Source organism: Eleginops maclovinus, chromosome 6 (assembly GCF_036324505.1).
Source record: "Eleginops maclovinus isolate JMC-PN-2008 ecotype Puerto Natales chromosome 6, JC_Emac_rtc_rv5, whole genome shotgun sequence".
Classification (NCBI taxonomy): domain Eukaryota; kingdom Metazoa; phylum Chordata; class Actinopteri; order Perciformes; family Eleginopidae; genus Eleginops; species Eleginops maclovinus.
In genome coordinates, this window is record NC_086354.1 from 1262418 (window position 1) to 1276893 (window position 14476).

The 14476-nt window shown below is 42.7% G+C and overlaps 1 protein-coding gene across 1 annotated transcript in view; it reads left to right on the forward strand.

Moving 5' to 3' along the window:
- Positions 1-8368, forward strand: part of cntnap2b (contactin associated protein 2b) — a 49913-nt gene extending 41545 nt beyond the window's left edge. The window contains exons 23-26 of the mRNA XM_063886763.1: positions 3585-3678; positions 4186-4416; positions 4543-4614; positions 5930-8368. Of these exons, the coding sequence (XP_063742833.1) occupies positions 3585-3678; positions 4186-4416; positions 4543-4614; positions 5930-6129 (597 nt within the window). The 3' untranslated portion in view covers positions 6130-8368. The remainder of the gene's footprint in view (positions 1-3584; positions 3679-4185; positions 4417-4542; positions 4615-5929) is intronic.
- Positions 8369-14476: the final 6108 nt, after the last annotated feature.

Below are 14476 nucleotides of genomic sequence, written 5' to 3' on the forward strand. Positions count from 1 at the left end.
GGGTGAAAAGAGGTGCTGGAGCACAGGCAGTATGACAAAAATAAAGAGCTTTCTGAACATTAAAGCATGGAAAAGCAGGAGAGATACTACATACTGATATACACCTGAACATCAGCAGGAGAGGACTCTTTAAAGTAGAGATGCTACATACTGACATACACCTGAACATCAGCAAGAGAGGACTCTTTAAAGTAGAGACACTTCACACTGATATACACCTGAACATCAGCAGGAGAGGACTCTTTAAAGTAGAGATGCTACATACTGATATACACCTGAACATCAGCAGGAGAGGACTCTTTAAAGTAGAGACACTTCACACTGATATACACCTGAACATCAGCAGGAGAGGACTCTTTAAAGTAGAGACACTACATACTGATATACACCTGAACATCAGCAGGAGAGGACTCTTTAAAGTAGAGACACTTCACACTGATATACACCTGAACATCAGCAGGAGAGGACTCTTTAAAGTAGAGACACTACATACTGATATACACCTGAATATCAGCAGGAGAGGACTCTTTAAAGTAGAGGCAATACATACTGATATACACCTGAACATCAGCAGGAGAGGACTCTTTAAAGTAGAGACATTACATACTGATATACACCTGAACATCAGCAGGAGAGGACTCTTTAAAGTAGAGACGCTACATACTGATATACACCTGAACATCAGCAGGAGAGGACTCTTTAAAGTAGAGACGCTACATACTGATATACACCTGAACATCAGCAGGAGAGGACTCTTTAAAGTAGAGACTCTACATGCTGATATACACCTGAACATCAGCAGGAGAGGACTCTTTAAAGTAGAGATGCTACATACTGATATACATCTGAACATCAGCAGGAGAAGACTCTTTAAAGTAGAGACACTTCACACTGATATACACCTGAACATCAGCAGGAGAGGACTCTTTAAAGTAGAGACTCTACATGCTGATATACACCTGAACATCAGCAGGAGAAGAGTCTTTAAAGTAGAGACACTTCACACTGATATACACCTGAACATCAGCAGGAGAGGACTCTTTAAAGTAGAGACACTACATACTGATATGCACCTGAACATCAGCAGGAGGATCTTTAAGTAGAGATCTACATGGATCACTGAACTCGCAGAGACTCTTAAAGTAGAGACTCTACATACTGATATACACCTGAACATCAGCAGGAGAGGACTCCTTAAAGTAGAGATGCTACATACTGATATACATCTGAACATCAGCAGGAGAGGACTCTTTAAAGTAGAGACACTACATACTGATATACACCTGAACATCAGCAGGAGAGGACTCTTTAAAGTAGAGACACTTCACACTGATATACACCTGAACATCAGCAGGAGAGGACTCTTTAAAGTAGAGATGCTACATACTGATATACATCTGAACATCAGCAAGAGAGGACTCTTTAAAGTAGAGACACTTCACACTGATATACACCTGAACATCAGCAGGAGAGGACTCTTTAAAGTAGAGACACTACATACTGATATACACCTGAACATCAGCAGGAGAGGACTCTTTAAAGTAGAGACGCTACATACTGATATACACCTGAACATCAGCAGGAGAGGACTCTTTAAAGTAGAGACACTACATACTGATATACACCTGAACATCAGCAGGAGAGGACTCTTTAAAGTAGAGACACTACATACTGATATACACCTGAACATCAGCAGGAGAGGACTCTTTAAAGTAGAGACGCTACATACTGATATACACCTGAACATCAGCAGGAGAGGACTCTTTAAAGTAGAGACGCTACATACTGATATAGACCTGAACATCAGCAGGAGAGGACTCTTTAAAGTAGAGACTCTACATACTGATATAGACCTGAACATCAGCAGGAGAGGACTCTTTAAAGTAGAGACTCTACATACTGATATAGACCTGAACATCAGCAGGAGAGGACTCTTTAAAGTAGAGACTCTACATACTGATATAGACCTGAACATCAGCAGGAGAGGACTCTTTAAAGTAGAGACTCTACATACTGATATATACCTGAACATCAGCAGGAGAGGACTCTTTAAAGTAGAGACACTACATACTGATATAAACCTGAACATCAGCAGGAGAGGACTCTTTAAAGTAGAGACACTACATACTGATATACACCTGAACATCAGCAGGAGAGGACTCTTTAAAGTAGAGACACTACATACTGATATAAACCTGAACATCAGCAGGAGAGGACTCTTTAAAGTAGAGACACTACATACTGATATACACCTGAACATCAGCAGGAGAGGACTCTTTAAAGTAGAGACGCTACATACTGATATACACCTGAACATCAGCAGGAGAGGACTCTTTAAAGTAGAGACGCTACATACTGATATACACCTGAACATCAGCAGGAGAGGACTCTTTAAAGTAGAGACTCTACATACTGACATAGACCTGAACATCAGCAGGAGAGGACTCTTTAAAGTAGAGACTCTACATACTGATATAGACCTGAACATCAGCAGGAGAGGACTCTTTAAAGTAGAGACTCTACATACTGATATAGACCTGAACATCAGCAGGAGAGGACTCTTTAAAGTGTAGACTCTACATACTGACATACTGATTCTGTAAAGACACATTGTTGTTGATCTGTTTTTATTTTAAATGAAGTCTCTCCATCGTGACAGTACCTCTATTAAGAGGGGACACATACAAGGGATGTGTGTGGATACTTACCACTAGAGAGAATGTACCTTTCGCTCACGCACACGCACACACACACACACACACACACACACACACACACACACACACACACACACACACACAATAATAATAATATTAATAATGAACACCAAACTGAGTTCAAAAGATCCCCTCAAGAGATCATGCCCTCATTGTTAATATATAACCCCACTCTGTCAGAGCTCCTCTGGTCCCATCTCATGTTTGTGTGGTGCCACCTAGTGATGGTTTGTGGTCATATATTTTTCAAACGAAATCGACTAAAACTCTGAAAACGTGTCAATTGTGCTTACGTTATCCAACAGAATATTGTATTTATTATCTGTAGACCTGTTTATCGTGAACCCTAAATACAACTTTGACATTTAAAATCCATATTGAGTAATATAAAAATACTGGAGTACATGTTCCTCTTTACAGAATCTCCTTCATGATTGCTCAATGCTAAAGATATCTTGAATTGAAGGGTTCTGGAGGAAACAGTTGTGTGTTTGTATGTTTTTCTGAAAAATCGTTCCAAGGTATCAAAATAATAAATTAAGGCAGTAAATTATAAATACTTTATTCATCTTTTTAACATTTCTGACATACTTTTTGACTATTGATATTAGACACACAAACCTGCATCCACCTCTTTTTAAAATCCGTTCCAGTTAGTTCGGAATGGCTGAAAGCAGCTGGCTGATATGAGAGCGTGTGTGAGCGTACATACAGCAAAAACCACACTATCTATTATATCATTAATAAAACAATTATATTTCTCAGAATTGTTCCCATAAAGGCGCTGCTCTAGATGAACAGCTGGTAGCAGCATATGAAAGATAAAAGTAGGACTAACTGTTTTTCTCTTTCCTCCATGCTCTCCAGCTGGACCACTACCCAGTGTCCACACACCTCCTGCCAGAGACCTCCGACACCACCTTCAATCTGCTCAAAAGCATCTTTCTAGGAAAAGTTTTTGGTGAGTGTGGATCCTGTTCCCACAGCACTGAAATCATCTGGGGGCATTGCATTAGGAGCGTCAGTATCTGGTAGCTATAGCAACAATAAGCTTCAAAAGTACGATTTATGACAACGCTCTCTTCCCTAGTCTAGCCCCCAGTGCCTTCATTATAGAGACAGAGATGATGTGAAAAATCCTCCCAGTGCCGACGACTTTCCAGGTGAGGGACACAGAACCTCCTGATGATTCCTGGGATGCTGACAGGAGAGCTTAAGAGGAGTTTTACACTGTGGTGTTTGTAAGGGACCTAGCATCTGAAAGGAAGGGCCACTGTAGCTGACTGTTGAATCAGGACATTAATAAACAGTGACTGCCCTCTACAGGCATGGAGATAAACCTCTTCCCGTTTTTCCAATATCTATGCTATACTTTAAATGATCTTGCATTCAAAAAGTATAATACCTTGTTCCAATAAGAACTATATATATATATGCTCATATTATGTTTGATGGTTGTTTCATGTAGAAACTGGACAGATTGACCCCATCTTAATCGAGCGCTACAACACGCCAGGCTTTGTGGGCTGTCTGTCTCGCGTCCAGCTGAACGGCGTGGCCCCGCTGAAAGCAGCACTGCGCTCCGGCCCCACAGCTCCCGTCAGCACCCACGGGATTCTGGTCCCGTCCAACTGTGGAGCATCACCCCTCACCATCTCCCCCATGGCCTCAGCCAGTGACCCCTGGCACGTAGAAGCAGGTAGAGAGAGCACACACACACACAAACACACACACACACACACACACACACACACACACACACACACACACACACACACTCCTCAGAACCAGTCACAGTCAGGTGCTAACAGATATTCCTCCACAGCTGGAGCAGTGTTCCCCTTCAAAGAGAATAAGGCCAAGGAAGGAGTGGACCGCAACTCTGCCATCGTGGGAGGTAAATCTCATCCAACAGCTGAAGTCCCCCCCCCCACACACACACACACACACATTGATTGTTTCTATCAACATTACACAAGATAAGACTTATAGCTTTTCATCTGGTCAGAAAGGAGCACAAATAGTAAAGCATTGAAAAGAAAAAGTAAAGAAAGAAAATACCCAGACGAATACAGTGGACAATGCCCTGGACAAAGATTAGTGCTGTAATGATTCTCTTTATTCATAGAGCATCTTTCAAACACAGTTGCCAAGTGCTTTTATAAAAAACATAATACAGTTAACACACAGAAAGGAATTAGGGTGAAGGATGAGTGGAGAGGAATGGCTGATACTTCACACACGCTATTTGTATATATGAAGAGTTGAGAATAAAAACTGTTCTAACAATGAATAAACAAACTATGCCACATGATGCCCCCCATATAGAGCCTATATGCATGTAAAAAGAATCAGATAAACAAGAGCAGAATGTAAAGGAAATACCGTACAGGGGAATAAATACATTTGTGAGATTGAACTACTTGTTGAGAGAACGTTCTACAGCAAGGTGAGCAGGTTCTGTCCCTGGGAAACAATGAGTTGCCAAAGGGAGATATCCTCCTGACTCCAGCTGCTCCTTCTGCTCCCTGACCCTCTACATCGACGCTGGAGAGAGAGTCCACTCTCTGGGTCACATCTGGATACAGCTGTGGGTGTGAGAAACTTCCCCACACAGAGGACATCTGATCAGGACTGACACATCATCCTGTCGATGTCCCCTCTGATCTTCTTCAGCCGGGGCCTTTCACTGAGTCTAACTTGTAGCAACCGTGGGCTGGTTACGTGAAGCCTGCAGAAATGCACCTCAATACCAGTTGATTGTGATAGAGAAAGACAAACAGGTGGAGCTTATAAACTCAAATATTGTGTGTGTATAGTTGAGGCCCAAAGAGGTTTGGGGGTTAGGGTTAGGGTTAGGGCATGTAGCTGCATTAAGACTGTGGCAGGGGGGCTTTCCATCCTCATACGTCTGTTCTTTTTTACTTGAACGTGAGCCAGAACTCTCACAGCACAGTGCAGCCACCACGCAGGAGGAGAACAGACTGAGCAGGACATCCTGCTGCTGAAACTCAGAAAGTCCGCAACCAAAAGAAAACATTCAAAGAGTTCCCAGTGAATGAAGGGTGCTCTGCAAGACCAGCATGCTCTTATTATCCAGCTCCTGATTCTGAGGTTCTGTGGGGCCCGGCTGTGTGGCCCGTGCTAAGCCACCAGCAGCAGCTGCCTAATACATGTTACTAATACAGTGTCCGTTTCTGTTTGGATTCCAGGCATCATCTCCACGGTGATCTTCAGCGTGCTCTGCATCATGGTGTTTGTGATCCGTCATCTGTTCCGTCACAAAGGGTCCTACCACACCAACGAGGCCAAGGGGGCGGAGTCAGCAGATTGTGCTGACGCAGCGATCATTGTCAACGACCCGGCCTTCACCGAGACTATCGACGAGAGCAAGAAGGAGTGGTTCATCTGAGCCCCCCCCCCCCCCCCCCCCCATTGACACATGCCTTTAGGATGTATCTAGTTTTCTAAGCATAGATAGAAGTAGAGGGGGCCCGACCTGAGACCCTCCAAGAATGATGGACAATGGACTCCATGGCATCACGGCGGGGGTGATAAAGCACAGAGCGGCCTGCTAGGGGGGCAGCGCCTCCGGTGGTGAAGAGGAGAGGGACTCATTAGCTTTTATTGGAGTATTCATTTGTATCACTTTTCATTTATTTTTGTTAAATGATTTATCTTATTTAATTATTTTTTATACACAATTCATATATTTTTTAAATAATTTGTTTTACTTTGTTTAAGTGTATTTTTTTTTTCAGATTACATGCCTTGTGCGACGTGTGGGTTTTCATTTGACATTTATTGCAATGCATTTCTGACTGAAGCCTGTGTGTGTGTGTGTGTGTGTGTGTGTGTGTGTGTGTGTGTGTGTGTGTGTGTGTGTGTGTGTGTGTGTGTGTGTGTGTGTGTGTGTGTGTGTGTGTGTGTGTGTGTGTGTGTGTGTGTGTGTGTGTGTGTGTGTGTGTGTGTGTGTGTGTGTGTGTGTGTGTGTGTGTGTGCGTGTGTGTGTGTGTGTGTGCGTGTGTGTGTGTGTGCGCGTGCGTGTGCGTGTGCGTGTGTGTGCGCACTGGCCAGCCTGTCTAGAGGAGATGTAGCCATGTCTTTGTCCTCATCTTTTGGACTAAGAATGGAGATTTATTTTGCCTCTTGTCTCTCTTAATGATGTCTGAGTATTGATTCTCTTCTGATGGCATGTGTTATTTTACTGTTTCTGCTGCCAAATGACTTTCAGTCCACTGAGCTCCACTCACAGTATATACTTTTTAGTGATGATGCAAAAGAGGTTGATAACACAAGACTTTTATTTTAGGACCTAAACAACTTTGGAGAACTCTTCTGGAGGCGGATCTGAGTGTAATTCAGTGCATCCTGTGCAGCATGGGCGGTTCTAGGGGGGGCCAACAGGGGCCAGTACCCCTGTAACATGAAGCTTGGACTCCCCTGTGGCCCCCCTCCAAAAGAATAAATATATAATAATGCAATGCATATAAAGTACTTAGTTTCTGTGCTATATGGCCAAAGTTAACAGGGATGTTTTCAGTAAGATAATTTAATAAATAAGTCATACTATGATTGGCCCCATCACGGCATCCCCCAGTAAAATTAGTCTAGAACTGCCACTGCTGAACAGAGAAGAGGTTTAGCAAGATGACAGGAAGCAGAGATGGAACCGGACCCTATGTGGTGTTTCTGATGGCACCTCAAGCCATAATGTGTTCTGTGTCTGTCTCCACACAAGATTAACTGTGCGAGTCACAGGTCTGTGGAGAGGGTCACTCTAAGTCGGAATGGATTTAAGATTCATTCAAGACAGTCCACAATGGGGCCAGAATCAAAATCCATCATTCGTCCCATAGCGAGGATTTGACATTGTTACAGCTTAGGGACAGTAAGGAAAGGAAGCAAGGAAATTAGAATAAAAAACTAATCAAGGTGAGAACACAGATTGATATTTACAAAAATCCAGATCAGAATACAGATTGTGAGGTCAGGCTGGAAGGTGTGTGAGTGTGTGCTCTGCTGGGCTCCAGTAAACAGGCTCAATAAATCCAATTTGTCAAATGTTAGTTCCTCTTTCCTCGATTTGGAGACTATCTATTGGTAGCATGTGTGTAACTACAATATCCCAACTACTGGAAAGTCTTCTGCATCACATTTAACTTTAATTTTGGAACAACTTGTTATTGATGTATTTAGGCTTACTTAATTAGGGGTCATAGTATGTGTGTCTGAGGGGGTTCAGCTGCACAAACTCTTCAGGTGGCCTGAAAGGACTCACAGTTCTGTCCTGTAAAGGCGATGTCTTTGTTTTTTAAGAAGTAGGGAGGTTTTATGGAAAAGAATGTATGTTACCCACATACAAAACTCTGGCATACATCCTGACAATTGATTGTATTGCATTTGTATTCCTTTAGCTGCACTGCAGTGTAACTGCATGCTGTTTGACACTGAATGACACATGTTTCTGTTTGATGAGCCGCTGTGGCATGGCGTTGCTTTTGCCTCATGTTATATGTAAATCACTTTGCCAAACTGTACTTCTTTATAACTGTTACTTCATAACTGATTTCTCATTCTCTGTGCTTTTCTCATTGTCTTGAAAAATGTGATGCTTCCTGTTGGGAAGACCAGTAAAAGTCAAACTCTCACACTGGCTGTTGTTAGTGTTTTTAGATCCAGGGGTTCAGCTTCTGGAAGAGACCCAACCCCTCGCTGTTGACTGGAAATCCTATTACTTCGTATACTTCAGGAAATCAAACATTGTCAGTATGCAGATGTTAGCGGAATACATCAGTTTAAAACCTTTTCAAAGAGGAAGACTTTGGAACCCCGTCAAAGCACAGTAAGCAGACAAGAGTAAGAAAGAAATGGATTGAAACAGCTCTTTATTCGTCAAGTCACTTCCCCTGGAATTTTGGCCAAAAGCTGGCACACTGCAAGAGCGTCTGGATGTGATGCGTAGCTTGTAAAAACAAATCAAACAAGCTATGGAAACACAACTATTTATTTACCAAATCTTTCAGTTAGAGCTTAACACATTCTTTATTGCTCCTTCGCCAATTGAGTGAACTATGTCTCTGAACCTTCAGGATGCTGCTGGAGGGCTGACATGTTCCTCGGCTGGAACCCCGTCAACCCGACTGGAACAGGCAGTGTCAAAGTGAAATTGTCTCTGTTCAGATCAGAAAATATAACAGCCTGACTCATTTGGTAAACTCTCATTTCAACAAGAGAATAAAAAGTGGTTACCTGATGCATCCTGAACATCGGTGTGCCCTTCCACCTCCAACATCCCCAATCCCTGCCAGTTTTCCTCCAGGGGGGTGAGCTCTGATGCCCCCTCCCTGCTCCTCAGAAGAATCAGAATCAGACTACCTTTAATAGTCCCACAGAGGGGACATTTTAATTATTACAGCAGAAAGAGCCAAAGACAGCTTAATATTACACCCAAGATACAAAAAAATATATATACAAGAAGCACACAATTTACAAAATACACAAAAATAAAAGTATAGCAGAGTTTTCGGACCAGTCCAATTTATTGTTCAGATGAACACCCAGGTACTTGTAGGATTTCACAATCTCTATGTCCACTCCCTGGATGTTCACTGGTGTGTGTTCCTTGGTCTTCCCTGCGTTGAGCTGGAGGTAGTTCCTCTGGCACCAGAGGATGAAGTCCTGCGTCAGTTCTCTTTACTCCCTGTCGTCCTCATTGGAGATAGGCCCACGATGCCGGAGTCGTCAGAGAACTTCTGCAGGTGACGGGTTGGCGTGTTGTGGATGAAGTCTTCAGAGTAGAGGGTGAAGAGAAACTGTGCCAGCATCGTCCCCTGGGGGGCCCCCCGTACTGCAGATGAAGGTGTCTGATTGACACTCCCTGGTCCTCACGTACTGTGGACGGTTGGTGAGGTAGTCCAGGATCCAGGAGGTGTTGAAGGCACTGGAGAAATCAAAGAACATGATCCTCACAGGGCCCCCAGCCTTCTCCAGGTGGGAGGGGGACCTCTGCAGCAGGTAGATGACAGCGTCATCCACCCCGATGTCAGGCTGGTAGGGGAACTGCAGCGGGTCCATCGATGGTCTCATAAGGGGCCGAAGGTGTCCAAGGACCAGCCTCTCCAGGGTCTTCATCAGCGCGATGTCAGCGCCACCGGCCGGTAGCTGTTGAAGTCCTTGGGGTGAGGGGTCTTTGGCACGGGTACCACACAGTCTTCCACAGTAGTGGTGCCCTCCCTTGCTTCAGGCTCAGGTTGAACAGAAACTCCACAATCCCACACAGCTGGTCTGCGCAGGATTTCAGGAGCCTTGAGCTGATGCCATCAGGACCCGCTGCCTTCTGTGCCTTACACCTCTGCAGCTCGCTCCTCACCTGGTTGGTTGTGAGGGACAAGGTGCCGTCAGTAGGTGGGGGGGTTGCGGAGGGAGAAGAAACAGGGGCTGGTGTGAAGAATGTCTGTGAGCTAATGATCGGGGGCTGGGTGAAGGTGTGAGAGGTGACAGGGCCATTTCCAGGCAGTGGGGACAATGGGGGGTGCAGCAGGGGGGAATGTGTTGGGGTAGGGGCGCCTGACTGATCAAATCTATTGAAGAAAATGTTCAGGTTGTTTGCCCACTGATGGTCCCCCCGGACCTGGGAGTCTGGCCCTTTGTAGCCAGAGATGGTTTTTAGGCCTCTCCAGACTCCACTGACGTTCCTCTGCTGCAGCTGTTCCTCCATCTTCTTCCTGTAGCTGTTTTTCCCCTCTCAGATCTTCCACCTCAGTTCCCTCTGTACAACCTTCAGCTCCTCTCTGTTGCCTGATCGAAAGGCCCACAGCCTCAAAACAGTCCAGTTTGATGCCGATGACAGAGACAGCTTTCCTGATCAGTTTATTGATTCTGCTGGTGTCACCGGCTCTGATGCTGCCCCTAACCCTCTCTGCAAAGAGAATTCCTCCCCATATTAAAGAAAAGGGAGACCTACACCTAATGACAACATTTACTCTAGAAAGCAATATTCTGTTATTAAACAATTGTAATTGGGAAGGTAACTTGGACTGTCTGACTGGACAGCCTAGGACAAAGGTCAATTCAAGCAATGGACAGAAAAGGTTTTAACAGCCATAGGTTATCCAGAGAGAGAAATGAGAAGCTTTCAAGACTTGAAAAACATTTCTGACCTAGAAAACCAAGACTTATTCAGATATATGCAAATGAGCGACTACTATACAAATAACATTTAAAAAATGAGATGAAATCCATCCTATTGTAAAGATTATTGCACAAGTTTACCATGACGATATTCCCAAAGTTTAGTCCAAGTTATCTTGGATTACTTTATATATGCTGTAATGTTATTGTTACTCTTATTGTATTTTGTTTCTTTTGCCCATGTACAATTCTGTCATCACTTTTTTATTGATTGCTGATCGTATTTTTTTTAAACTGGAAAACACTTTGGTCAGCTGAGGCTGTTTTAAATGTGCTATATTAATAAACTTGACTTGACTGATCAGTCTACTGTTCAACCTTTCTGGCTGCCCCTCTGAGAGTCCAGGCTTTGCGTTCGCCTGCCTACAGATAGAAGTAAAACAATTTACATTTAGGAGTTTAACATTTTAAATATATAACAATATCATTTAAAATGAATTCATTTTTCAGTCGTATAAAGTGGAACACTTTAAATTGTAAATAAATCCATCAGCTAATGGAGCAAAGGAAATTGTTATTTCATTTTTGACTCTTTCTTTTGTAAGTTCAGGAACTGTTATCAATGCTACTTAAATTCAGTTTTAGGTTTCATTTGGCCTTCATTGCTGCAAATCATGGTGGACTCACAAGGACAACACTTGGAACAGTATGCTGTTTTGAAACCTGTGCAGTATCAGAATGCAGATAAGAGAGGAGCGCATTGGAAGGTAGACACATGTCAAGGTCAGCATTGTGTACTTCACGTCCTCTTCAGCATGAGGTGGTAATTTTCTCTCACATATTTGAGAACACTATCTCGTATATGGCCGACAAATCCTGTCAAGAAATCTTTCAGAGGAAGTTGATCTTTTCTAACTGAAATAACTAACAAACATACAGTACAAAATAGTACAAAAAAAATATATAAACATAACTCAGTGTCTTGTGTAATAGCTGTAAGATACTTTTATATATACAGCTGCGGAAGAAATTAAGAGACCACTCCAATTTTTTCTTAAATCTTCATCTCTACATGTATGGCAGCCATTCCAGTGTGTGTTGAATTTCAACACAGAGAAACATTGCCAGTAGTTTATAGAATACATAAAAAAATAAAATAAAAAACCATTTAGCTCAAAAGACGTACAATAATAAATAAAAAAGAGAAACTGATAATACTGAAGTGGTCTCTTAATTTTTTACGGGGCTGTACATACTTTATTGAATTGACATTGGACAGTCTGGGGATTTATACCTTATTTTCCCGAGCATGCTGCTAGATGCCAGATATTTGAAAACAGTGTGAGAATAACATGTAGTTCATGGTCATGCAGGAAGGCAGATTCTCTGTGCAGTGTGAGTCACTTTAAAATGTCATGTTCTCAGGGTTTTCTTCTCTCTGAAGAAACAAGAGTGACGAAAAAACCTTTCAAATGTCTTACCTTATCAAAATAACATGTGCCTGCAGGGGTCTGTTGAACTTAATGCAAATGTGAAAGTCCATTTCCAACAAGTGTAAGAAACCATGAGGTCTTTATGTACATGATGCACCTTTTTAATAATTGTTATTATGTTTTTTACAAAGAATACAACACTTGTCACCTTTATTTATCTGGCAGGTGGATTGACTGAAGGAGTCACTGCAGTTTATCAGGAGCTTCAAGGCTGAACAGACTGAACAGTCCCTTTCAGGTCAATGTTTGTTTATCGCAGCCTAGTGATTATCATTCAGTTTCTTTGCTCTCTTGACCTTTTTTTATCTCTCTTCCTCTTCTATCTCTGACTTTTACTGTTCCTCCTGGTAATACCAGTTTTCTGCATTGCCAGCTGACTTCAGCCTGCTGACAGAGATCAGGCCTGATCATATAATGTCAGACCAGCTTCTATTTGATGTCAGAAACCTGTTTAACCATCTTGAGTATGTTTGCATGCTGAATTGAATATTTTGTTTAGAACCTAGCCTCTTTTTAGTTTTTGATTAACATTGGGTCAGTTGACCCTTATATAAGCTGACTGGCCTAAAGATCAAACTAGGATCTAAACTAAATATTGGATCTATGTCCAGACAGATGTCTCTGCCATCAAACCAGCTTTATAAAAATGTAATGTGTGTTATGTTAAGTGTTAACAGAGTAGTGGGCCAGCGAGGTACGTTGAGACTGCTGCAGAACTGACCCAACCCAGACCAGCTCATGTTCAGAGTTCAGGCTTGAATTTGGCAATCCCAAATCAGGGAATCAAAGGGACAGGAGGGAAACTAAAGACAGGAAGTAATATACTTTTCAAAATAAAACAGTAAACTATAAATACAAAAACTGAGATCCTAACAAAGATGCTTCGTGTGTCAGATTTCGTCAACGAAAACTATGACAAAAAATGTTCGTTACATGACTTAGACAAGACGATGACGAGCTAAAAATAGATTTTTGATAATAAAAACTATGACGAAATCTATATTTTGTTTCCGTTGACGAGACAAGACGGGACTAAAGTGTTAATGGTGCTCTATCGGACATTCAAAATGGAGGATATTTTATTTTCCTAAAATTCCCCGTCTTGTCTTTCAAAATGCATCCCTGTCATTGGTTGAATTAGTTGGCACTCTGGGAATCTGCACACACTCACTCACATCCCTCAGCTAAGTGATGATGTCCAAACAGTGAGAAAATAACAAGATGATGGCTTCAGCGCACAAAGGTTTTGGTCGGAAAAAAAGACTACATATATGGACACACTTTATTCTATGAAAGGAAAACACACTGCACTGTTACTGCGGGAGAAGGAGAGATGCCATGGGTCTACAAATTAGCTGTGAAGAATACGACCAACCTGAAGAGACACCTGAAGGCGCACCATCCTGCTATTTGCCACAGTACGTTAGCCACCTGTAAACTGTAACGATACATGATAAGTCGTAATGCTAACTAAGCATATCAATTCGCTAATTAAATCAATATTACTGGGCAGTCGGCAACTAGTGGCACATTTGGTAGCTAGCCATGTTGGCTTAGCCTTTCTTGCCACAAAGTTTTCAGTTTGCGGTAGCGAAGGAATGAGCATGGCTTCCAGGCTAATGTTGGCTGGGCTTGCATTGCAATAACGATCCAGTCACGCTGCAATTAGTTGTTTTTTTTAAGATTACACAGCAATGTATTTGGAAGATATTTGTGTATGGCTTCTTATCAGTGCCGCTGCTAGCCATTTTGGTGCCCTAAGCATAATTCCTTCATGATGCCCCCCCCCCCCCCCCCCCCCCCCCCCCCCCCCCCCCAATAAAAAAACATTCGCGGAAAAGTTTAACTTTTTTATTACCTGACTCCTGTTGCCTTTTCATTTCCAAAAATGTTGAGTAATCCAAAAGACCACTGACAGCAAGGGCACCCACAGGGCGCTTGGGACGCAGATTGTGCAGATTGTGTTTTCGTTTGTGTTTGTGTGAGTGGGGAGGGGAGGGGGGAGGGGAGAGGGGGGCACCATCGGTACCTTTGAGTAGTATGCCTAAAAAGTGCCTCATATTTCTATAGTCTACTGAAATAATTTCGGCCGTATAATTATTATGACGATTTTTCATTAGGCTATTTTTGGTG